Source organism: Panicum virgatum, chromosome 9N (genome assembly GCF_016808335.1).
Source record: "Panicum virgatum strain AP13 chromosome 9N, P.virgatum_v5, whole genome shotgun sequence".
Taxonomy (NCBI): domain Eukaryota; kingdom Viridiplantae; phylum Streptophyta; class Magnoliopsida; order Poales; family Poaceae; genus Panicum; species Panicum virgatum.
This window is the reverse complement of record NC_053153.1, coordinates 318,450-340,847: the sequence shown is the minus strand read 5'-3', so window position 1 is coordinate 340,847 and position 22,398 is coordinate 318,450. Positions and strand designations below refer to the sequence as shown.

Sequence of the window (22,398 nt, the reverse complement as noted above, 5' to 3'; positions counted from 1 at the left end):
CAAGGGAATCACTCAAGAATGGAGAAGGGAGAGTGAGAGAGAGCTCTTTTGGCTTATGTTTGAGTTCTGTTCGTCAAAGTGGCAAGAGAGAGGGCTGAAGGGGTATGGAGGGGGTATTTATAGTCTTCACCCCAAAAATAGCCGTTGGGCGAAAGGGTACCCAGAGACTCAGGGTATATGCCCGGAGACTCCGGGCAACCCTGATTTTCCAGCCCGGAAACAGCACCCGGACACTCCGGGCAATGGGGTCCGGAGTATCCGGCCCTATACCCGGAGTATCCGGGTAAGGCAGGGAGAAACTTCGGTTTATGGCTCTTTTGAGTTGTTTTGTGGCTCACAATCGTTTGTATTGGTTCTCTTGAGCACAAGATTTAAATCGAAACCCTTGAACCAAGTCCCTCTTGATAGTATGGAGTTCCTATACTCAAATTTCAAATCCAAAATCTAATTTCTTGAGTAAACTAGAACTCCGCCTTTTCATTTCCTTTTTGAGGGTCGTATAACGTCTCTTGATTCACCTATACATGTTCACCACCTGCACACATGCTTAATTACACGATTAAATGCACATGTGTTTTGTCATTAACCACCAAAACCCACTTAGGGGCCTAGATCACTTTCAAGTTGGTGGAGCGCAGCTGTCACTACAAGAGAAGTGAGCATTCATCCGCGACCGTTAGTAGCGGCTGTCTTTCACCCTGTACTAACATGCACATTTACAAAAGTGGCCACTGGCTGTATTAATTCAGTGGCAGACCATCTTATCAGCCCTACACAAACAGCTTTTATGCATGGCCGGAATATTTTAGAGGGAGTCGTGGTTCTACACGAAACCATACATGAGTTACATCGAAAGAATCTGAGTGGGTTTATCTTCAAAATAGATTTCGAAAAGACTTACGATAAAGTAAAGTGGAACTTCTTATTGCAAACACTTCGGCTGAAAGGCTTTTCACCCAAATGGATTGAGTGGATTAAGTCGTTCATCTCAGGTGGCAGCGTGGCGATTAATGTCAATGATGAGATTGGTCATTACTTTCAAACGAAAAAAGAGCTTAGACAGGGAGATCCACTTTCACCCATCTTATTCAATATAGTAGCAGATATGCTCACACTCCTCATTAACATAGCCAAATCCAATGATCAGTTATAGGGAGTGGTGCCACATCTAAACGATTGTGGGCTTTCTATCCTACAGTGACGACACAATACTTTTCATGGACCATAATTTGGAACAAGCTCAAAACATGAAGAACATCTTTTGCGCTATTGAGCAGTTATCTGGTCTTAAAATTAGTTTTCACAAAAGTGAAATTTTCTGCTTTGGCGAAGCTAAGAACTACGAAAATCATTACATGGAACTATTTGGTTGCAACTCAGGTAACTTCCCAATCAGATACTTAGGCATTCCGATCCATTATAGGAAGCTGTCTAATAATGATTGGGTTAGAATCCAAGAAAAAATTGAGCAACGTCTCAGTAGTTGGAAAGGGAAAATCCTTTCAACTGGAGGCAGATTGACACTTATCAATTCAGTCCTTAGCAGCCTTCCCTTGTACATGATGTCCTTCTTTAAAATCCCAAAAAGGGTTCATAAAAAGTTGGATTACTTTCGATCTAGATTCTTTTGGCAAAGTGATGAGCACAAAAGAAAATACTATTTTACAAAGTGGAGTATTATGTGCCAACCTAAAGATCAGGAAGGACTAGGAATACAAAATCTAGAGCTTAAAAATATTGCTCTGCTCAGTAAGTGGCTATACCGTCTTCTAACGACAGACGATACTTGGCAGCAAATCCTACATAATAAGTACTTAGGGAATAAACCTTTAGTACAAGTCCAATGGAAGAGTGGGGATTCACATTTCTGGGCAAGCTTAATGAAGGTCAAAGCGAACTTCTTAAAACTAGGTGATTCCCCGCGCGTTGCTGCGGGATTTGAGAGAGTTTTCGATAAATTATGATAAAAATACAATAATTCTTTAAATAAAAATGCTATGGAGAGGATGTAGTAAGACAAATAAGCACTTTGATCAAGTTTGCTAAAAAATGATAGATTTTTTAAAAAGAAAAGCTCATATTAATGGTGCATTTGCAGAGGTTATGTTGAAAGCCACATGAGAAATATCTTGGATGAAAAATAATAGATTTTTGAATTATTCTTTAGTTAGAGAAAAAAGAAATAAATAAGACATGCATTTCATAGATATAAGACGTGTACAAAGTTGATTGGATGGTTACAATATTGAAGGTCTTGTTGGACAGCTTCCACGGGGAGTAACTCACGGTTGCCCGTCGGTGCTGCGATCTCCACCAGCTCCATGGAGCTGTCATGCGCCGCCACCAGCTCTGCGAAGTCGTAGCTGTCGGTACCTCTGGACTAGGGTACCCCCTCTTGCTGTGTTAAGACTCGCATAGTTATCCGTAACTGCGCCCTAAGGGGCTGAGCAGCCGGACCCCTGGGGTACGGCTCTATCTCACCAGACCAACGGTCCTGGACCCACTTCCCGTTCAGGGACGGGTCCGGTGTCACCACGTGTCCTAGAGGTGTTGCAATCTCTAGGCGAGAGTCTCGTAGTTATCTTTGACTACGCGCTGACGGTCTGATCAGCCAGCCCCTCGCAGTCCGAGGCCCTTCTCACCTGGTCAGCGGCCCCAGACCCGTCCCTTGCTAGGGAAGGGTCCGGTGACGCCACGTGTCCCGGAGAAGGGAGCCCTCAGCCAAAACAGCCGGGGGCCCGGACCCCCCACGGGGTCCCGGACCCCCATATACTATCCGGACCCCTCAGCGGGGAGGGAACAGACACCCCGCCTGGGGGGGGGGGGTTCCGGAGCCGCCACGTATCCGCAGGCGTAGGCACGCCTGTGGCTGCGAGTCTTCCTCGGGAAGACTCGCCCACCTACCGCATTCAATGCGGGAGGCGTTAAGTGCGCTCTGCCACAGCAGAGCCCGAGGTGACTTTTGCCAGGCTGTATTGTTGATCGCGCGTTACCAAGGCGCACAGGGCAGCCGCTGGCACCACCCACGCCACGCGCGTCAGTCTGCAATGCCAGTTAGACATGACAGTTCGGCGACGGAGTATCATAACGCCTACGCGGTAGACCCAACAGTCTACGCCACAACCTACACCGCCTCAACGGGCACCTCGCCGATGGGACAGGTGAAGACCCCCCTCGGTCAGAGAGTCTACAGGGCGATGAAGCGTATCCGGCAAAAGATTCTCCATCACTATAGTACGACAATGTCTTTTTTGTGGTATACTATACACAATGTCTTTTTCATGGTATACTATACATCCTTATTGGGCCCACCTGTCGGGGTCCAACGCCTGTGTACGCGTCCTCCTTGCGCTATAAAAGGGGGACGCCCGCTAGAGAAGGACTCAAGTCTCAAAAGGGACTTAGAGGTAGAGGATAGACTGGTCCACGGACACAAGAGCAATAGAACTCTCAGTGGACGTAGGGTATTACGCTCCGGCGGCCCGAACCACTCTAAATCTCCGTGTGTTCTTGTGTTCTTGCTTCATAAGTAGATATGTCGAATCGCTTGCACTTCCCCGAGTAACCACCCTCTGGGATTAGGCGGGTGCACTACGCCACCCGGCTGTGGCCCTCCTCCTTGAGCCACGACAGTAGCCGTCCAGGAAGAGCTCGCCATACTTGCCGGGTGAGCTGGATGCACTGCTTCATTTTTCTGACAGTGGAATAGGAATGCGCTGCTTCTGGGGTTGAGTGAGTGGCATATATACTTGCTGGAGAGTAATTGAAAGGACAATGACGTCATTAGGATGACTTTTGATTGCTGGGTATTAACGTGAGTGGGAGATGACTTTTGATTGCTGAGTAGTGGTGTATAATGTTAGTGGGAAGCAATTTTGTATGCTGGTTCGAGTAATGCATGGTGCCATGATGAATTGATATTAACGTGAGTGGGTGCATGAATAAGTAGATTAGAAATAGTAACTTACAAATGGTGGGTGGGTGCATGAATAAGTGGATCGGAAATAGTAACTTGCAATAACAATGATCTAACGGTGATAAGAATTTGAGGTGACGTGGCTCAACGTGGTTGCAAAAAAATAGAAGTTATGACTCTTAGTGGGGACCAACTATATAGGTTTTATAGATTCGGCACCTTCATCATTAAAGATGGGTCTCAGATAAGATTTTGAGAAGATGCATGGTTAGGTAATAGATCCCTTCGCGAACAATATCCGCAACTTTATAACATAGTTCGCAAAAAATAGGATACGGTGGCTAAGGTACTGAGTTCAGGTACCACCAATCTATCTTGGCAAAGAGATCTAATTGGCAGTAAGTTAGTAATGTGGAATAATCTTGCTGCACGTCTAGCTAACATTACACTTAACCACGAACGAGATGAGTTCAAATGGAATCTAGACCAGGCAGGTGTTTTTATAGTAAAATCACATTACCTCGGACTAATACATCAGAATATCCCAAATACAAACAAAAGGATATGGAAACTTAAAATCCCACTGAAGATCAAGATCTTTCTATGGTACCTAAACAAGGGTGCCAACAGTGCTGTTTTTGTCAAGAAGATGAGACAATACAACATCTCTTCCTTGATTGCCTTTACACGGTTGGTATGAGCCTCGGTCTACGCGGATTGAGATTTGCCTAAACCAAGTAGTGTATCTAATATATTTGGAAATTGGTTGAATGGTATACCAAAAGATTACAAAACCACTTGTCCTCGTAGGTGCTGCAGCCCTCTGCTGGTCTGTTTGGCGCTGCAGAAATGTGGTGGTTTTTTTATAACAAAAAATATTCTTTCTTGTAGGATATCTTCGCGACTACACATATCCTACAACGGCCTTCTTCGCAGGACACCCTTGTGGCGGCGGCGCATTTTTTTGGCCCAGGTGGCCAAGGACTTTTTTGTCTGGGTACATGGGTGACAGTCTAGTCTTAGGATTGACAGCTATTAGTGTGCTTGGTTTCTATCCAAAACTTTTTGTAGGGTTGTGTGTCATTAGGGCAGAGGCCGGGAACTTTTCAAGGCGATGTATCACCTCGATGTATCAAACTCGAAATTAATAAAGTTTCCCTTTTCCAAAAAAACTAACATGCGCAATGCATTTAGTACCGGTTCTACACCACAATACCAATATGGACTATTTAGTACAGGTTAGAGCTACCAACTGGTATCAAAAAACACCACTTACGTCAAGAGGTAACCATTTAGTACAGACTGGTAGCTCCAGCCGGTACTAGATAGTGCCTAGCAAATTTAATACCGGGTAAAGACACCTACAAAAAGTATTCTATTAAACCCGGATGGAGCCTCCATCCAATATTAAGGTGACCATGTGAAAAAAATCTCCTCATCGATGAGCAGGGGTATCTCTTCCCTTCCCTTCTTCTTTTTCCCCTCATCTCCTCTCTCTTCTCTCGCTCTTTCCTTCTTCCTTCTCTCCTCTCTCGAGCAGGGGTAGCTCCCCGGTGCATGGCACAGCGGCAGAGGTGCGTGGACGGGCATGGCCAGGCCGCGGGAGCGAAGCCACGCCAGCAGGCTATAGCAGATTCGTTCAAATTAAACTAGATTAAGTGCGCTAACTATCATCTTAATGAATAATCAAGTTTCCACGCACTTAAAACGGTGTAATCCAGCAGTCCGTCGGGTAATTCCCGATTAAACTACTATACTCCAGGATCACATTTGCACTGAAGTCTCGCACGAAGACGAGCACATGTAATACAAGCATACAGAAAACGTCAAATTAATTTACAACACGAGTTTTACATAAAAGGTTTGAATATAAACGACAGAGTTCAAATACACAGTGGAAGTTTAAAAACCGAGTTCGAAATATAATACGGTAACCACGACGACGATACAAGGTGAGCTCCACATCCTGCCCACCGATGTGATGCCAACCTGCCCGATCTTCACGGGGAAGACGGGGCCCACTCGATGGTCCACCCAGGAGGAAGTGGTTGTCCAATCCAGGACGCACAGACCTCCTCGAAGTCAGCGGGGACACAACCTGCTCAGGAGGGTTACAACAACAATCCTGAGTCTACTAAAACTCAGTAAGGCTTACCCGACTATGGGTATACTTAGCCCATTAACTAGACATGCAAAGCTTTTTGGCTCTGGAGTTCTTTTGCTGAAAGGCTACTAGCAGTGAATCCTTACTTTCAATATTTTAGCCCCATTTAGTATATCAAGTATTAACTAAATTCGCCTAAGTAACTAGAGCACACATGGTGGATCAGGTTATCCTTCAGTAAACACAATCAACTATTTCATTTCATTCTCACATCCATCCTTTACAATGATGTGACAGAGAGATCAAGGTTCTCTTATCCGAGAGAGACGGCGAATCGATCCGATTTAACCTTGCAAGGTGGACCTAACTCACACGACACGTGAAAACCCCGTCGGGCCACACACGTCAACTATTCCCTTCGTCACCCCGACGTCTGAATCATGCCTGCCAAAACCCGGGTGAAGGGCCCCTCACGGCGAACTCCCGGAGAACCCGGAGGCGACATACATTCCAACACCCGTCATCATCCCACTCCCAGAATAGAGGGTCGCGATTCAAAGTATCGTTGCATTCAGGTAAATAGCTTACCGGTTTCGACTGCCTCCTACTCCCGGCATGTGGTCAGTACTGTTCAAGCCTCGATCAATGTGCCAACAATGGTACGGTCCTCAACCGACACAGACGGAGACTTACTTTCCATTCATTCCAAATCCTTACTTCAACTTGTCTCCATCCGGTCTCCACATTTCTTTCTTTCCGGGTTTATACTCGAGAACTTTAACAAGTAACATAGCCCTATCTCTCGCGAGTGACCGGATATTACTCGACCGCTATCGCATTCCTACTTAGCAAAGCATTTCTAACGCCACCTACAAGCTAGTAGAAACTCACAGGTACCTATAGAAATATGCAAACTAGGGTTTCATACAATTTCTATAGATGTAAATGCACAATTACATAGATAAACATGGAATACTAAAAGTAAAGGTTATGCTCCGGGGCTTGCCTTGCAGATCAGCGGGGTTAGCGACTTCTTCGGAAGTGGGTTCGACTGCGCCCTCCTGCTGCTCTCCCGATTGCGGCTCCTGGATCGGCTCGGCAATCAGCTCGTAGGCGACTTCGGTTTCAGCGTGTACACGAATAAAATATGCCATGCATGAGACTCATGAAAAGATGCAATGCAATGCAACACACAATGAGAGACACGGACCAAACTCTAAAAGCATTTACGGAGCAACCTCACAACTATGGTTATGACAGAAATGGTTTAGAACTGATGTGCAGTATTTGGTTCTAATGCCTTTTAGCCTGAAGTGTTTCCTTCAAAACAACAGCTACTAAACTACTTAGGACGACTAATCGCACATCTAGAGCACAAGGAAAACATAAAACTACAGACATAAAATTAACTAACCACAAGAATAAAGGATAAATACTGAAGCTAGGAACTAATTAAAGATCAAAACTTAACATGCCACAAAGATCTGATAGCACAACTTTTCTACCATGAAAAACTACTAATAAGGAGTGCATAAATAAATGACCAACATTTATTGATATAGAAAAGTATTTCTTTTAGCCCTAGAATGGAAATCAAGCAATATTAGATCCACAAACATGCACATAGGATATGCACCTGAAATTTTTTCAGTGGACTACACATATAAAGAGTAATCTACTGAATAAATTTCATAATTTTTAGAGCAACGGAACAACCGATATTAAATAAATTAGCTTAAACACAACCCAAAATTTTAGCAGGGGCAAAAGTGACATTTCACAAGCACGAGTATTTTTCCTCTGAAGATCTTGGTCTAAGCAACCCAACAAAATTTAGTTTGTATTTTTTGCATTTTTCTATATTTTTCTACACATTTTTAAAGTTTTCAGCCGAAATAACAATTTCTGGAAAACAAAACAAAACAAAAAAAGGGGGCTGACAGCCGGGCCCCACATGCCAGTGGGAGCCCCGCGCCCTTCCCTACTCTTGGCGCTGCTCAGCCCCGCCGTGGCCAGGGCCGGCGCGCGGCCAGGCGGGCGCTCGGCGGCGCGGCGCTGCCCCGCCGGCGGTGGCCGGCCGGCGGCGCGGTGTGGCCGAAGCGCGGCCAGGGCACCGGGGAGAAGGGGCGCGCGCGGGGCAGGGGCACAGGGAGCGCGCCCGGGCATGGCGACGGCGCACACGGGCAGGGGCGGCGGCGCCGCGTCGCCGCCGGCGGGCGGGGCTGGCCCTTGGCCAGGGGAGCCCGGTGGCCCCGGGGCGCGTGGCTGCGGCCCGCGGGCCTGCGCAGGGCGGCCCCGCGGCATGCGCCGGCGGCGATGCACGGCCGTCACGGCGGCCCGGCGGCGTTCTGACGCCGGCGGCCGCGGAAACGAGGGGAAAAAGGGCCGGGGAGTAGGAGGGGCTTGCGGGGAAGCTCACCACGGGCTCGAATCGGGCGGAGGACGGCCAGAGAAGGGAGTTCGACGGAGGGGGCGGAGCTCGGCCGGAACGACAATGGCGGCCGGTGGTTTGGAGCTCCATTCGGTCGGGTTTGGGCTCAATCGAGCTCGGGGATGGGTGGAGGAGTTGCGGGACGAGGCTACGTGGCTTGGGGCGTGAGGGATTGAATCGGGGTGGCAAGAGGTGGCCGGCGCGGCGAGCGACGTCACCTCTGCTCGAGCTCAGCTCGACGTGAACGCGAGGAAGGAGAATGGGATGAGGACGAGAAGCCTCCAGAGCTCGCGAAAGGCACGCGCGGAGGGCGAGGTTCGCCGGTGGTCGCGATGTGTGGTGGTCGCCGGTGCTGTGCCGGTCGCCGGCATGGGCGTCGGGGGGCGCACAGTGCAGCACAGGAGCATCACAATAATCATTTTGACTGAATTTTGACTCGTGTTTGACCGTCCGAATCTCAAAATTTGATATAGGAACTTGAAATTTGGTCAAAATTAAAGTTGTAGAGAAAGAGAAGATCTACAACTTTGCTTTTGGGTGAAAGTTGATTTGGAGCTCGGATTAGGGAGAAAAATACGCTCAAAGTTCGATTAGGGTTGAGTACTAACGACGGTCATTAACCAGCTAATGACATCGCTTAGCCCTAAACAGTGATTAAACACGTAATTAGCGTTACGATTAACACATGGGTGTTACACAGGCACGGCGTCAGAGACGGACGGAGGCCTTGCAGAGGCGGAAGCCCCGGCAGCCATTCCGCCCGACTTCCTGCAGGCGGGCGAGGGCTCACGACCTGCGCCGCCGCGGGCCCATAAATTTTCTATTTTTTTCGTTGTCAGATATATAGCTGAATGTTGAATCTCTCGTGTTGTATAACTTTTCTTATAATTTTAGTTCTTTGTAATCTTGGCTTGAATGTTGTAACCTAAGTGAAGCTTTTCCAGCTCCCCTTGTTTTGTGCTCTAAGTTTTCTTCCCTTCGCCGCTGCTTATCTTTTTTTTCTCTGTTCTTGAAGAGCAGATGAGAAAGACAGAGCAACGGTGGTAGAAAGAAAAATGAGAGGAGAGGGAAAGAGATGAGGAGTGGGAGAAACAACTTGATTTTTTTGGTGTGAAAATATCTTTAGTACCGTTTGGTGTTTCTAATCGGTACTAAATGCGGCATTTAGTACCAGTCATACCGACCGGTACTAACTTTATCGAGCTCAATTTGAGCGTGAGATAGATCCAACTACTTGCCTCACAGCAAACTCGTCATTTATAAATGGTGCGCCGACTCTTGTTCACAACAGAAAAAGGCAGGACCCATCCGCTATTTTCCTTTTCTTACTCAGATTATCCATCCTAAACTAGCTACTAAGTACTTGATTGCCGCGCCAACTAGCGCTCGACTCCTTGAGTTGCACTCAAGACGATATATATGATGGCTGGTAGAGTGTATATATATTTCCTTAATTTGGAGGTAGCTAGCACTAACAGTTGGTGTCTAGATTACAAGGCAAGACAAAACTCAAAAGCAGCAGCAGCAGCAGCAGGAGGTAACCACTTTTCATTTTGAGTTTTGGTAGTAGTGGTGGCGGTAGGCGGTCCTCTTCTTGCTGGATAGGTTGTTTGCGTTGGGTTGGGTGTGAAGCAAACTAACCAACCTAACGTGCGTAACGGTTACTCGATGATGGATGATCTGAATGCCATGGATCGACGACACGAATGCATTGCATTGCATTTGCAGGCAGAGGCAGGCACCAACACCGCCGACAGCTCCCTCCCAACCAGATGTACTATATATATATGGAGTATTTCTTCATGATCACTACTGCTAGCTGCTTGTTCAGTTGTTCGATCATCGATCGATCCCCAATCCCCCTCTGCTAGGTGCTAGCTGCAGCCTGCAGCTGCTGAATCTCCTCTCCTCCTGCTCCTCCTCCATCAATGGAGTACGTGGTCGCCCGGGTGTCGCAGCAAGGCCAAGGCCAAGGCCATCATTACTACTTGTCTCATGAGTCGTCGGTCGCCGCCGACCACCGTCCGACGCCTGTGGTGAGTGCATTTAATTAGTATACATACATATATATAGTCAATAGTAATTGATTGATTTTGCGTATTTCTGGCTCCTGCTGCTGCAGTCTCAGCGGACTCGGGGCAGCGCCATGACGCAGCAGCGCCGGCGGCAAGCTCTGGAGCAGGAGGTCGCCGAGCTGAAGCAGCAGCTCTCCAACCAGGAGACGGTGCACCAAATCCTGGAGCGAGCTCTGCAGCCCAGCTCCGCGCGCTCCGCCATCCTCACCATCCCGGCCTTCATCCCAGCCAAGGCCAAGGAGCTGCTCGCCGAGCTGCTGCTCGTCGAGGAAGAGATCGCCAGGCTCGAGGGCAAGATCCAGGCCATGAAGCAGGGAGGAGGAGGCAGCAGAGCAGCAGCAGCAGCGCCGCCGGAGATCAAGTCCATGTTCTTCATCAGCCAGGCCATGGACATGGCCATGATCAAGACCGCCCCGCCGCCGCCCAAAGAAGCAGCCATGCCCATGAGCAGCAGCCCCAAATTTGCTCCAATAAGAAGCAGCAGGCATTCGATCGAGGGACGACGACACCCAGCAGCGGCAGCAGCAGCAGGAGCACCAACGGCCGCCAACAAGCTGTCGGAGAGGATCGTCAAGTGCCTGCTCTGCATCTTCATCAGGCTGCTCAGGTCCTCGCGGGTCGCGGACCTCGACACCAGCAGGAACCAGCTGCATCAGCAGGCCGGGAGCTTCAGCTTCAGGATCGACACCGCCCTCAACGTGGACAAGGACAGCAGGGGGCAGCAGGACCACTACGGCATCTTTGGCTTCCCGGACGCCATCGTCAGGGACGTCGGGCCCTACAAGAACCTCGTCAGGTTCACCTCCACCTCCCTGGACCTCAGAGGGTTCTCCACCTCTCCCCTGCTCACCAAGCTGAGGCAGATGCTGGAGGCGCTGCAGCAGGTGGATGCACGGTATTCCCTGACTACCCACCACCAGAAGCTAGCATTCTGGCTCAACGTCTACAACACCTGCATCATGCACGTACGTATTGCATTGTCTTGCCTTGTGCACGTGCACTGCTGAAAATAAATACTAATAAAAGTTACTGCACGCAGGGGATCCTGCAGCATGGCTTGCCCTCAAACTCGGACAAGTTGCTTGCACTCAAGAACAAGGTACTTCTTCCTCCTCTTTCTCTTCTTCTTGTTCGAAATAGAATAAATGAAAAATGAGTTGCTGTTGCGCATGCATGCAGGCAACCATCAACGTGTCGGGGCAAACGTTCAATGCTCTGGTGATCGAGAATTTTATCTTGAGGCAGCCGTCAAGTGTGAAAGAAGTGAGTGATTACATATACATTCATTTGCTAATAATGTAGGTAGCTATCTGCAAATTAAATTGAACGTAGCTAGTATATATAATTAAAATTAACATAACCAGGAATTCTGGAAATGCGATGTGGATGTGGAAGAACAGCAAGTGAGGGAGCTGTATGGACTCAAGAGTTCAGAGCCTAACATTCTGTTTGCGCTGTGCTGCGGCATCAGATCATCTCCAGCAGTAAGCATGCAGTAGTAGATTATTAATTATTGTTAATGATCGATCGAAATGCCTGCTGCTGCATGATATAATTAAATATATATATATATATATGTATATGCAGCTCCGTATCTACAAAGCCGATCGTGTCTCCATGGAGCTGGAGAAGGCCAAGCTGGAGTACCTCCAGGCGTCCCTGGTGGTCACGTCCACCAGGAGGCTGCTCATCCCTGCCCTCATACACTCCAACATGCATGACTTTGCCAAGGACATGGACTCGCTGCTGCGCTGGATCTGCGACCAGCTGCCGACGTCATGGTCCCTCAGGAAATCCATGGTGGACTGCCTCAGGCATCTCAACATGGAGACGACGACGGAGCAGTTATTGGTGGATGTCATCCCCCTGGACTACGACTTCCAGTACCTACTGCCCATGTAGCTAGCTACCTTAATTAGTCCCTACTCTCTCTCTCTCTCTCTCCCTTTTTTGTGTGTGCGTGCGGCCACTGGCCAGGCCGGCTGATAGATGATCGCTCGAGGGAGCAATTGGGATATATAAATTAAAAGATGGACCGGGCAGTAATTTTTGACCTGACATAAAAAATGGATCGGGTATTTTTTTTTTTTGAGTGGAATGCTGCCAGACGTACCTGAAATTTAAAGCGATAAGTAGGATTTGCGAATGTATAGATTATTAGGTCCGGCCCACAACCACAAGAATGGAGGCGGCCCATCCCACGACTGTCTGGGCACTGGGCCGGACTCCTCCCTCCGTCTCATTCATCGTTCCGGCCGCCGGCCGCCGATCCCCCGCCCCCCCAATCCGATCGGCACCATGCGACGCGGCGGCTACTCTGGCCGCGGCGGATTCGGCGCCGGCCACCATAGCAGCAGCAGCAGCAGCAGCAGCAGAAGCAGCGATGGCAGGGGATACCATGGGGGGAACCCTTGCCTCACGATGCACCAGCCGTGGGCGTCGCTGCTGGTGCACGGCATCAAGCGCGTCGAGGGACGCTCCTGGCCATCCCCAATCACAGGTCCGTCTCACCTCCCTCCCTGGGGTCCCTATGGATGGATTTGGATTTGGGTTTGGGTTTGATTCCTTCCACTGCAGGCCGCCTCTGGATCCACGCAGCCTCCAAGGTCCCGGATCCCGACACCATCAAAGCCATGGAGGATTTCTACAGGGAGATTTATGCCGTCGACGGGATCACGGACATCAACTTCCCACAACATTACCCCGTCTCGCGTCTCCTAGGTTAGCAATCACTAGTCATCCTGCTGGCTGCTCCCCAGCCTGCTGCCTATCACATCATCCACCTGATTTTCATCCGCAGGCTGCGTTGAGGTGGTAGGATGTCTCGGGTCCCAGGAGCTTGTTTGCTGGGAACATGTGCCGCAGTCTGTATGTCCCCATCTCCTTCCCTTTACTTGCTTGCTGCATTGTGATCCAAACACTCATGATTCATTCAACCAACCAACATCCATCTGTCTTCCTTCTCAAATGCTGATGCAGGTGAGACTTGAAGGGCTGACTGACTTTTGCTGGCTTTGTGAGAATCCACAGGTGAGTGACTATCACTTGACTTGGGCTCACTACTCACCGCTCTCTTGTCTTCCTCACACCTACTAGCGGCTACTACTGCAGTAACAACTCGGTACATATCATGCAGAAGCTGGTGGTTCCCTTCGAGATGCGTGGTTACCAGGGTGTCTACAATTTGGAAAGAAGGGTAATATAACAAGCTCAGTTCTGGTCAGCCTGCACAAGCAGCTAGTCCCTTCCCTGCTATTTTTTCCATAACTCTGGAAGGAATGTCGTGTAACAGATTTATGACGGCGCTGTGAGGGGCCTTACACCCGTTCAAGGTCCGCTGCCCGTCAAGTTCCCTCTTCCAGATCCAAGAGATGGCCTCTCTCTCAAGCCGGGATCCCTCACATTCATTGATGCTCCCAAGTCCGCGCTACAAAAGTCCCCGAGTGTTACCGCAGCCATAGCCGGGGCTCGAGCGGCAGCTACTCAGTTCTCAAAGAAGGATCACAATGCCGCCGCTACTAGTACTAGTCATGTGCGAGAGCAATGCTCAGGTGATGGTAATCTGCCATCCATCACTGTCCAGGGGAGCACTGCAGCCTACTCGCAGAACCAGGATGCTGAGCCTCCGAGACGTCCGAGACTAGAATTGGAGCTTCCTTCCAATAGGGTAAGAATTTGACTTGGACCCCTATATTGTCATGGATTTGAGTGGATACGCAAAACTAGCTGTTTACATATGTGTCTGGTTAGCTTGTTACAGTGGCACTGAGGGAACTGAAGCAATTACGCGGGAGCGAGAGAGGAGGAGGGCAACCAGTTGGCAGAAGCTGACCAAGCCGAGGAGTAACTTGCTTCGATCCTTGTATAAAACAAACATACTGGTATGCACGTCATCGCATTTGGTCTTGCTAGTACTATGTCAGTTTCTGGGAAGGTTGGTAGATGGTAGAATGGCAATCCAATTCCAGGAATGCAGCAGGCAGGTTCGTGCACCTGTCCGAGTGCGTGCTTCTATACTTGTACCTGCAGGATAGATGGTTCTTTCTTTGCTCAAGTCTAGTCAGTAGGGTCCATGGACCTATCTATCGCTCGCGTGACCAGTAACAGCAACCGCCTTTTGTCTTGCAACCCAAATTGCATTGCATTTGATCGCTGCACAGCACTGGATTGCGTGGAGTGGAAATTAGGATTACTGGCCCTGTCTGGTCCGGGTCACCATCTCATTCCCAGATTCGTTGCACCTTGATTGTACATGTTCATCATTTCATTGGTGATCATTCTGAATGAATGACCACGACGAGTGGAGGATCTCAAATCAAACATACTCCTCCTAAACTTGCTTCCATTTCATCATCATTTCTCAATCTAGATACTGTCTGTAATGGCGAGGAACAATCAAATCAAAACGTATTTAATTGGCTGCCCATCGTCAGAGTCAGAGCAGCATCAGACAGAGTGGTGCCTCCTGCACCAGCTGCTGCTGCTCTCCCTCTCCGTCTGCTCCTCCTCTGCGGCAGTGGCGCCCAGCAGCGCCTCCAGGTACTCTGTTCCCAGGTCCTCCAGCTCCATCACCTCGCCTCTGCTCCTGCCTCTGCCCCTGCTCCTCGCCGGCCGTCGCACCCGCATCGAATTGGAATGCCGCCGCTTCAGCGCCACCACCGGCGACCCGCCGCCGCACGCCTCCATGCCCATCCCCTCCAGCGACTGCCGTACCCGCTCCACGGGGAAGTTGAGCACCGCTGCCGCGCCCCGCATAGCGAACGCCGCTTGGTCGTACGCCAGCGCCGCAGCCTCTGCGCTGTCGAAGGTGCCCAGCCACACGCGCGCTCCGTTGCGCGTCGAGTCCCGGATCTCCGCCGCGAACTTGCCCCACGGCCGCTTCCGCACCCCGCGGTACACGGCTTCCTTCTCCAACTCCAATGGCCGCTGCTCAAGCTCAACGGCACTGCTCCACGGTGCCGGTGCCGAGCCGACGGAGGAGGAGCCGGGCGAGTCCAGGGGATGCTGGGAAGACATGGACCTCTGCGTCGACGACATGGCACGCCGGGCGAGGAACCCGACGATGCCGGTGCTGAGGTGCACGCCCGGCGGAGACCTGCCGGAGCTCTGGCTGCTGATGCTCACCATGGCCTCATGCAGATAGATGCTCTTGGAAGCCTCTTCCCCCCACCCCCCCCTCCTTTTATAGAATACTACTGCTCGCCCGCGGGACCCAGAAAGTTATTATTTGTATTTGGCATGTGCAGTTTTCTGTAGATTTTTTCTTCTTATTGTACATCTTTCGGTTATGGTAATAATAATCAAGGGTGTACATCTTTCATTTTTCCTGGTTTTCCTACCAATGAAAGTGAAGATCTCACTAATTACTTCTCCTCAACATCCAACTGACTTTTGATGTTTTTCCAAAAGTCTTCATATCTTATTGGTGAAACTAAATACTTGAAATTCAACATAACATCTGTTTTCTTATTTTTCTTCTGTATAGCCACAAATCCCAAAAGAAAACTCTACCTCCTTTCGTTTTTTTCATGTGAGGTGTTTTGTTAACGAGGGAAAAAAAATAAAGAACCGTGTCAATTATTTTGAAGTTATTCTAATATGAATTTGAGGTCCATAAATTGCGTAGCTGCAAGATTTTGTCCACAGCATATGTATTTATCATATAGATTATTAGTACTCGTAGAAATATGGATATCTCCACCTTGTCAGTACAAACATGCTGCCAATAAAAATAAGTAAATAACGGGGGATATGGATATGGCATGTCTAATAAGTGAGATTATGATCGGAGATGATCGATATAGTATATGCCCAAGGCAGTGGCAGTGTATAAAGGCGCACGTGAGTGAATGTCACCATGCGCGACTATGTAAAGAAAAGAGGGGGGGGGGTATCAGATCACTATCTAGATAGCTATATAGTAAAAGGTCTGACGATCATCGAGATGCATTGCACCTGCAGTACGTAGCTGACGCCCAACGATTTGGAGTGACCTTTTTTTTCCATGTTTTTTTTCTTTTTCGTGAAAGGAAAGAAGAAGAAGGTTTCGCGATCCTTCAAAAAAAAAAAAAGAAGAAGAAGGGAGGATCGAAGGCACGCAGGGTTTGACAAGTAATTAAGCCGCCAGGCCAGAGGGTAAACCATCAACATGTCCATTGCATCTCAGTGTAAAGGTGGTTAGGCAGTCGTCATTCCATCTACTTGTGGCTTGCATTGGACCCTTGCCTGCCTTTTGGTCAACGTTCAAGTCTTGCTAGCTAGCTAAAGCAATCACCGGCGGATCGAGCGACTATACAAACAACGGCACGTGCTCCAAGCTAATTATATACATTAACCAATAAGCTAGCTAGCAGTGTCGATCATGAGTAGTAGTCTTTTTAATGAAGCCAAGTTGGTACTGTAGCTAGCTCAAGTATATATACTTATCAAGCAAATGGCGGAGCTAACGACCTAACTTGCTTGGGCTGCATGCACTGGATGTCATGACAGCGATGCATGCAGAGCACCTGCGCTATAGCCTCTTGTCTTGCTCTTTATTTGTTATGATCGCTACTCTTTTCCGTAAATAGTGCTAGCTGCTGTGCAATAATGCATCCTCACTGACTGTTTGAGTGGGATGTGCTGTATTTCTTTCTCTTTTTTTTTTGTCACCAGTGGAGGTGCACGTGCCACCGGTGCGTGTTTTTGAAAAATATTTAAAAATAATTTGATTGCATCAAACAGCTACTAAAAAGTTAAACTATTTTATTAATACTGTAGCAATCCACTCCAATTTAAACTAAAAGATGGAGTCATGCAAACATTCTTAAGTCCTTATTTCTAGAAAACTCCCGGTGCACGCATGACCGTTTGCTCTTCCATCAAACTTGCGCATCTTCTCTTCTGCTTTCTATCCTTTCATCACCTGAGTCTATATTTTCTATTCAGGTACCATCTAAAAGATTTTATAACATACCAAAATTATTAATCATATGATATTATTGGATAAATTTTTACAGCATACCAAATTGAGAATACAGGTGTACCAGCGTTGAAGCTAGCAACTACTTTGCCGTTAACTAAAGGATGAAGAACAGTATGTTGTTCCATCAAACTTGTGTATCTTTCTCTTCTCTTTTTTTTCCTCTCTTTTCATGGCAATAGTCTATACCAAAAATGTGTTATAGCATGCCGAAATTATTAATAGCATGATATTATTAGATAATTTTTTACACAAATTGAGAATACATGGAGGATGTAACTACACCAGTGCTTCTCGCAAATCGCTTGCGTTGCTACCTCCCAATGCGCCAGCGAGATGAGGAATGGATATAGAGGGAAAGCAAATGGGTGGAGGCGCCAGGGTTATATATTACTCGCGTGATTTTAACTTGATCCATGCCTGAAGAGAATCCTAGGTGGGCCGTAGAAGTAATTAGCCCAACAAGTTATGTGGCAATTAATAGACCAAATCTATGCATTTAAGATAGCTGCGTGAACATTACCTTTGGCAATCAACATGTTTTTGGCAGACTTTTGCGGCTCAGGCAGTACATGCATGCATGCATGTTGACTTATATATATATATATATATATATATATATATATATATATATATATATATATATATATATATATATATTCTTTTTTAGTTTTTAGTTTGTATTTATTTTTCTTTTCTATTCATTTCCATCCTTCTTTCCTTTTTATTTCTAATCCTTTGATATGTTGTATTATTGTATATGATTGAAAAGTGTGCACTTGTTGAACGGTTTTTATTCATTGTCTTTAATTTTTTTCTTTTCTATTCCTTTCATTCCAATTTGTATTTTCCTTTTTTATTTTAATCATTGTATATATTATTTATTCCTTTGTTCTTTTATCTTTGCTTTGTTTCATTCCAAAATCATGTCTAGATACTTTCTTCGGATTGTAGTTCGGCTATTTTTCATAATTCACTTGTTCAGAAGCTCTTCTCTGATCTGTCAGGTAGAAACATTTCATCAGCTCCAAAACTACCGATCTGGAAAGGCTAATAGATAGTACTCCTGTAATACAGGAGCAGAAAATAGTTCAATGCACTCTGAAGACCATGTCCACGTCTTCCTCCGATCCGATCCAACTCATCTGGAAATTTGCGTGGACGCAACCATGTCCACGTCCTCCGATCCGATCCAACTCATCTCATCTCATCTCATCTCATCAGTAGTCACTAGTCACTAGTCAGCAGCAGCACACCACCACGGCACCACCCAACCCTATAGCGATAATGGAGGAGGACTCGGACTCCCCCCGCCTCAGCCAGCTCAAGGCCTTCGACGACACCAAGGCCGGCGTCAAGGGCCTCGTCGACGCGGGCGTCGCCACCGTCCCCCCCATCTTCCGCCACCCGCCCGACCCCCACGCCGCCTCCGCCTCCGCCACCACCACAATCCCGGTCGTCGACCTCGGCCGCCCTGACCTGGGCCTGCTCAGGGCGGCCGCCGAGACCGTAGGCTTCTTCCAGATCGTCAACCACGGCGTGCCCGCCGAGCTCCTCGCCGAGACGCTGGCGGCGGTGAGGCGCTTCAACGAGGAGCCCGCGGAGGCGAGGAGGCCCTACTATACCAGGGACCCGGCCAGGCGAGTCAGGTACCACAGCAACTTCGACCTCTTCCAATCGCCGGCGGCCAACTGGCGCGACACGCTCTTCCTGGAGATGCCCGCGCCGCCGGAGGAGATGCCGCCGCAGTGCAGGGCCGCCGTGCCGGAGTACGTCAGGCAGCTGCGGAGGCTGGGCGCCCGCCTGCTGGAGCTGCTGTCGGAGGCCCTGGGCCTCCACGCGGGTTACCTGGAGCGCGACGACGGCTGCCTGGACGGCATGGTGCTCGCCTGCCACTACTACCCGCCGTGCCCGGAGCCCCACCTGACCATGGGCACCACCAGGCACTCGGACCCCAGCTTCCTGACGGTGCTCCTGCAGGACGGCGTGGGCGGCCTGCAGGTGCTCCACGGCAGCCGCTGGGTGGACGTGCCGCCGCTGCCCGGCGCGCTCGTCGTCAACGTCGGCGACCTGCTCCAGCTCATTTCCAACGACAGGTTCAAGAGCGTGGAGCACCGGGTGGTGGCCCTGACCCCGGGCGCCGCCGCCGCCGTCGCGCGGGTCTCGGTGGCCTGCTTCTTCAGGACGACTGGCGCCGCGGCGGCCACCAGGGCGTACGGGCCGATCGCCGCCGTCGCCACTGATGAGGAGGCGCGGTACCGGAGCGTCACGGTGGCGGAGTTCCTGGCCCACTACAAGGACAAGGGCCTCGACGGCCGATCGGCGCTGGGCCGCTTCAGCCTGCTGCTCTCACCGTCTTCAGGCCCATCGTCTAATTGCAAGCAAACAAATTAAAACAAGGCACCTGATCGACACACAGTTAATTAAGAAGCTACATTTATATACTTTTTTTCTTTTGGAAATCGCTACATACACTAGAAAGACCAATATTTAAGCCGTGTGTAACCTTGAGGGAAAATAAAGAGCGAATTTACGGAGGGCAGTTCCTGAAACCAAACTTTCATTTGTATAGAGCAGAGCACGGTACAATAGGTATAGCTGACACAACCAAGTCATAGAGAAACCAAATATGAAGGCTCAAGTTTGCGATTCTTAAGTGAGTTTCATGCATATTCAGTAGCCATATTTGTTCAAACAACAGCTATGTTACTAACAACATATATCTTGTTGACCACCAATAGTACTGTATGAAACTGAAGAGTCCAACAGAGAACAAAATTCATTCATTACTACGAAATGTGCATACAGTTGTCATATATTTATCCATATCGACAAATATCTTCCTGGCATGGCTCGCGCAGGGGAAATTGTCATTGAACCTGAGCCTCCTCGCTGGTGGCGAGCATATCCCCTTTCCTTTGACGTGCTGCACCACAGCATTGCCTTGTCCCTGCGCACGGCAAGGAAGTGGAGCAGTCCCCTGTCAGGCAAAAGATCATTGTTCTAGATAGAGGGCATCAGCAAGCTTATGGAGAAGAGGAAATCTTTTTAGCTGAAGGCATTTGGTTGAACATATTGCCTACATAAACTGCTATGCATTGTAGTTGCTACGTCCTATCTGCTATTCCCAAATTAACCAACATATACATAGGAATTGAGTTTAAGAAAGATAGATTCACTCTGTACAGGCAGTAGAGACAGAGTATATTTACGGAAGCTGATTGTATTTAGTTGTGTAGTCGATGCCTTGCCCCCATGATATAAAAAAGTCCTACTGAATGTGTCTCACAAAGTTTAATAAACAAACAAAAAGGACATTTCAACAGACAAGGATGTTATTAACATCTGATCTTCTTTATGGAGGTCAGCATTATGAATGGCTATTTACCATGCTTGTTCACTAACATCCACTTGATCGAAAGAATTATAATAATGACAACGAATTATCGAGAGTTGTGTATTCTGTAGCGGATGATCCAATAATTAGATTGCCAGAAAGAATAAACCAAACATATATAATATTAGGTAAGTACTCTAGATGTTTCTCGCAGGAGACCCCATACTTATTTGTATTGTAAGCAAATAATACACAGACGTTGCAGTCGATCGACTAACCGTGTTGTCCACGCCCTCTCTCACCTTGGGGCTTTGGCTTGGGCAAGTGGACGTCGATGTTGCTGGCATCCTGGTGGTCGGTGGCTCCCGTCAAGCTCGGAAAAGCTTCCCGGCACTTCTGAGAACCATATGGCTGCCGCTACAAGCGAACTTCTCAAGAATGCCAAGTAGCATGATGCTTTAACCCTTCCAACTTTACCACGAAATCAAAAGCTTTGCAGGAATGTTGGCAGATGCAGCTACAGACTGAATTTGCAAAAATCAGCAACTTGTAATTCAGTTGATGCTCCATATCACAGTTGGTCACATTTTTCATATCTTTTTTTCGCGAACGTGCCGAAGCACGTTATTTCATTAAGCGGAAAGAGAGCGACCAAGTACTAAGATCACCTAAGTGATCCTGGCACTTAAGAGTATTACACGGCGCCGAGCGCCGCCCCCTATCTTTAAGGTTTAATTACACAACAACGCTGAGCGACCTAAGGGACACAAAACCAGCTAAGACCCACACCGAGATCTCGCTCGCTACCTTGGAGCAAACCACAGACGGCTGCTCCGATCGACCCTCAAAGACACGACTATTACGCTCCTTCCAAAGCGACCAGCAGACGAGGGTGACAAGGGAGTCAAACCCTTTCCGATGCGCCTTTGGGATCTGCTTCCGAGCTGCAAGCTACCAATCTGCAAGTGAATCTACCGGCAAGGGAGCTAGAGCGGCCAAACCTAGCGGGTTTAGAGTCCTGAACCAAACCTCCCTGCTAAAGACGCAACCAAGCAGGAGGTGGTCGATGGACTCCACCTCCAACTCCTGCACGCAGAGGGCGCACTCCGCTGACTGCTGAAGGTTGTGGCGTCGCCGATGCTCCCCAGTCCAGCACCGATCTTGCAGGGCTAGCCAGAGGAAGAACTTGACTCTCGCCGGGGCCCGAGACTTCCACAACACTTTGGCCCCCCGCAGCTCTGTCGCCCCGTGGAAGAAGGCCCTATAGGCGGAGGACGCCGAGTACTTTACGTCAGCCGACCATCGCCAAATGAACTCGTCTTGTACTCCCTCCTGGAGCTGGACGGTGTCGACCAGTTCCCAAATTTGGAGGTACTCCAAGATCACTTGTACAGTAAGAGCTCCTCGGATGTCACGCACCCAACGGCGATTATCCAGCGCGACTTTGACCGAGCGAAGGCGACACCTAGGTGGCACTGCAGCCACAAGGTTTGGTGCTCGGAGCTGGATAGAGGAGCCCTGCAGCCAGCAGTCTGTCCAGAAGCGTGTTCTAGCTCCATCCCCTACCACCATCT

General features: G+C 48.8%; 4 protein-coding genes and 1 long non-coding RNA gene across 9 annotated transcripts; 3 read left to right on the top strand and 2 right to left on the bottom strand.

The window, feature by feature from the left end:
• Positions 1-10,004: 10,004 nt before the first annotated feature.
• On the top strand, positions 10,005-12,613 carry LOC120687385. Its single transcript, XM_039969362.1, has 6 exons — positions 10,005-10,487; positions 10,574-11,491; positions 11,566-11,625; positions 11,706-11,789; positions 11,891-12,010; positions 12,114-12,613. Exons 1-6 carry the CDS (start codon positions 10,380-10,382, stop codon positions 12,426-12,428), a joined length of 1,605 nt encoding a protein of 534 aa, XP_039825296.1. The 5' UTR covers positions 10,005-10,379; the 3' UTR covers positions 12,429-12,613.
• Positions 12,614-12,633: 20 nt separating this feature from the next.
• Positions 12,634-17,125, top strand: LOC120687410. 5 transcript variants are annotated; one of them, XR_005680719.1, is made up of 8 exons: positions 12,634-13,026; positions 13,104-13,247; positions 13,327-13,394; positions 13,506-13,556; positions 13,663-13,722; positions 13,819-14,193; positions 14,287-14,407; positions 16,561-17,125. XR_005680719.1 is itself a non-coding variant. In XM_039969403.1 (7 exons), the coding sequence occupies exons 1-7, from the start codon at positions 12,672-12,674 to the stop codon at positions 14,293-14,295; spliced, it is 1,062 nt and encodes a 353-aa protein (XP_039825337.1). In that variant the 5' UTR covers positions 12,634-12,671; the 3' UTR covers positions 14,296-14,770. The 5 variants fall into 5 exon arrangements, 2 of the variants coding, with proteins under 2 accessions (XP_039825337.1, XP_039825336.1); XR_005680716.1 differs by having other exon boundaries at positions 14,277-14,407; XR_005680717.1 differs by having other exon boundaries at positions 14,277-14,407; positions 16,556-17,125.
• LOC120687437 (ethylene-response factor C3-like) lies at positions 14,849-15,671 on the bottom strand. The gene has a single exon (XM_039969437.1). The coding sequence runs from the start codon at positions 15,651-15,653 to the stop codon at positions 14,973-14,975; it is 681 nt and encodes a 226-aa protein (XP_039825371.1). The 5' UTR covers positions 15,654-15,671; the 3' UTR covers positions 14,849-14,972.
• A 1,543-nt stretch (positions 17,126-18,668) lies between the features above and the next one.
• Positions 18,669-20,166, top strand: LOC120687414 (1-aminocyclopropane-1-carboxylate oxidase homolog 1-like). The gene has a single exon (XM_039969411.1). The coding sequence runs from the start codon at positions 18,775-18,777 to the stop codon at positions 19,879-19,881; it is 1,107 nt and encodes a 368-aa protein (XP_039825345.1). The 5' UTR covers positions 18,669-18,774; the 3' UTR covers positions 19,882-20,166.
• Positions 20,167-20,292: 126 nt separating this feature from the next.
• On the bottom strand, positions 20,293-21,770 carry LOC120687460. The gene is made up of 3 exons (XR_005680746.1): positions 21,302-21,770; positions 21,103-21,220; positions 20,293-20,467 (listed from the first exon to the last, which is right to left on the bottom strand). It is a non-coding gene; the product is annotated as an uncharacterized LOC120687460 (long non-coding RNA).
• Between the last annotated feature and the right edge of the window lie 628 nt (positions 21,771-22,398).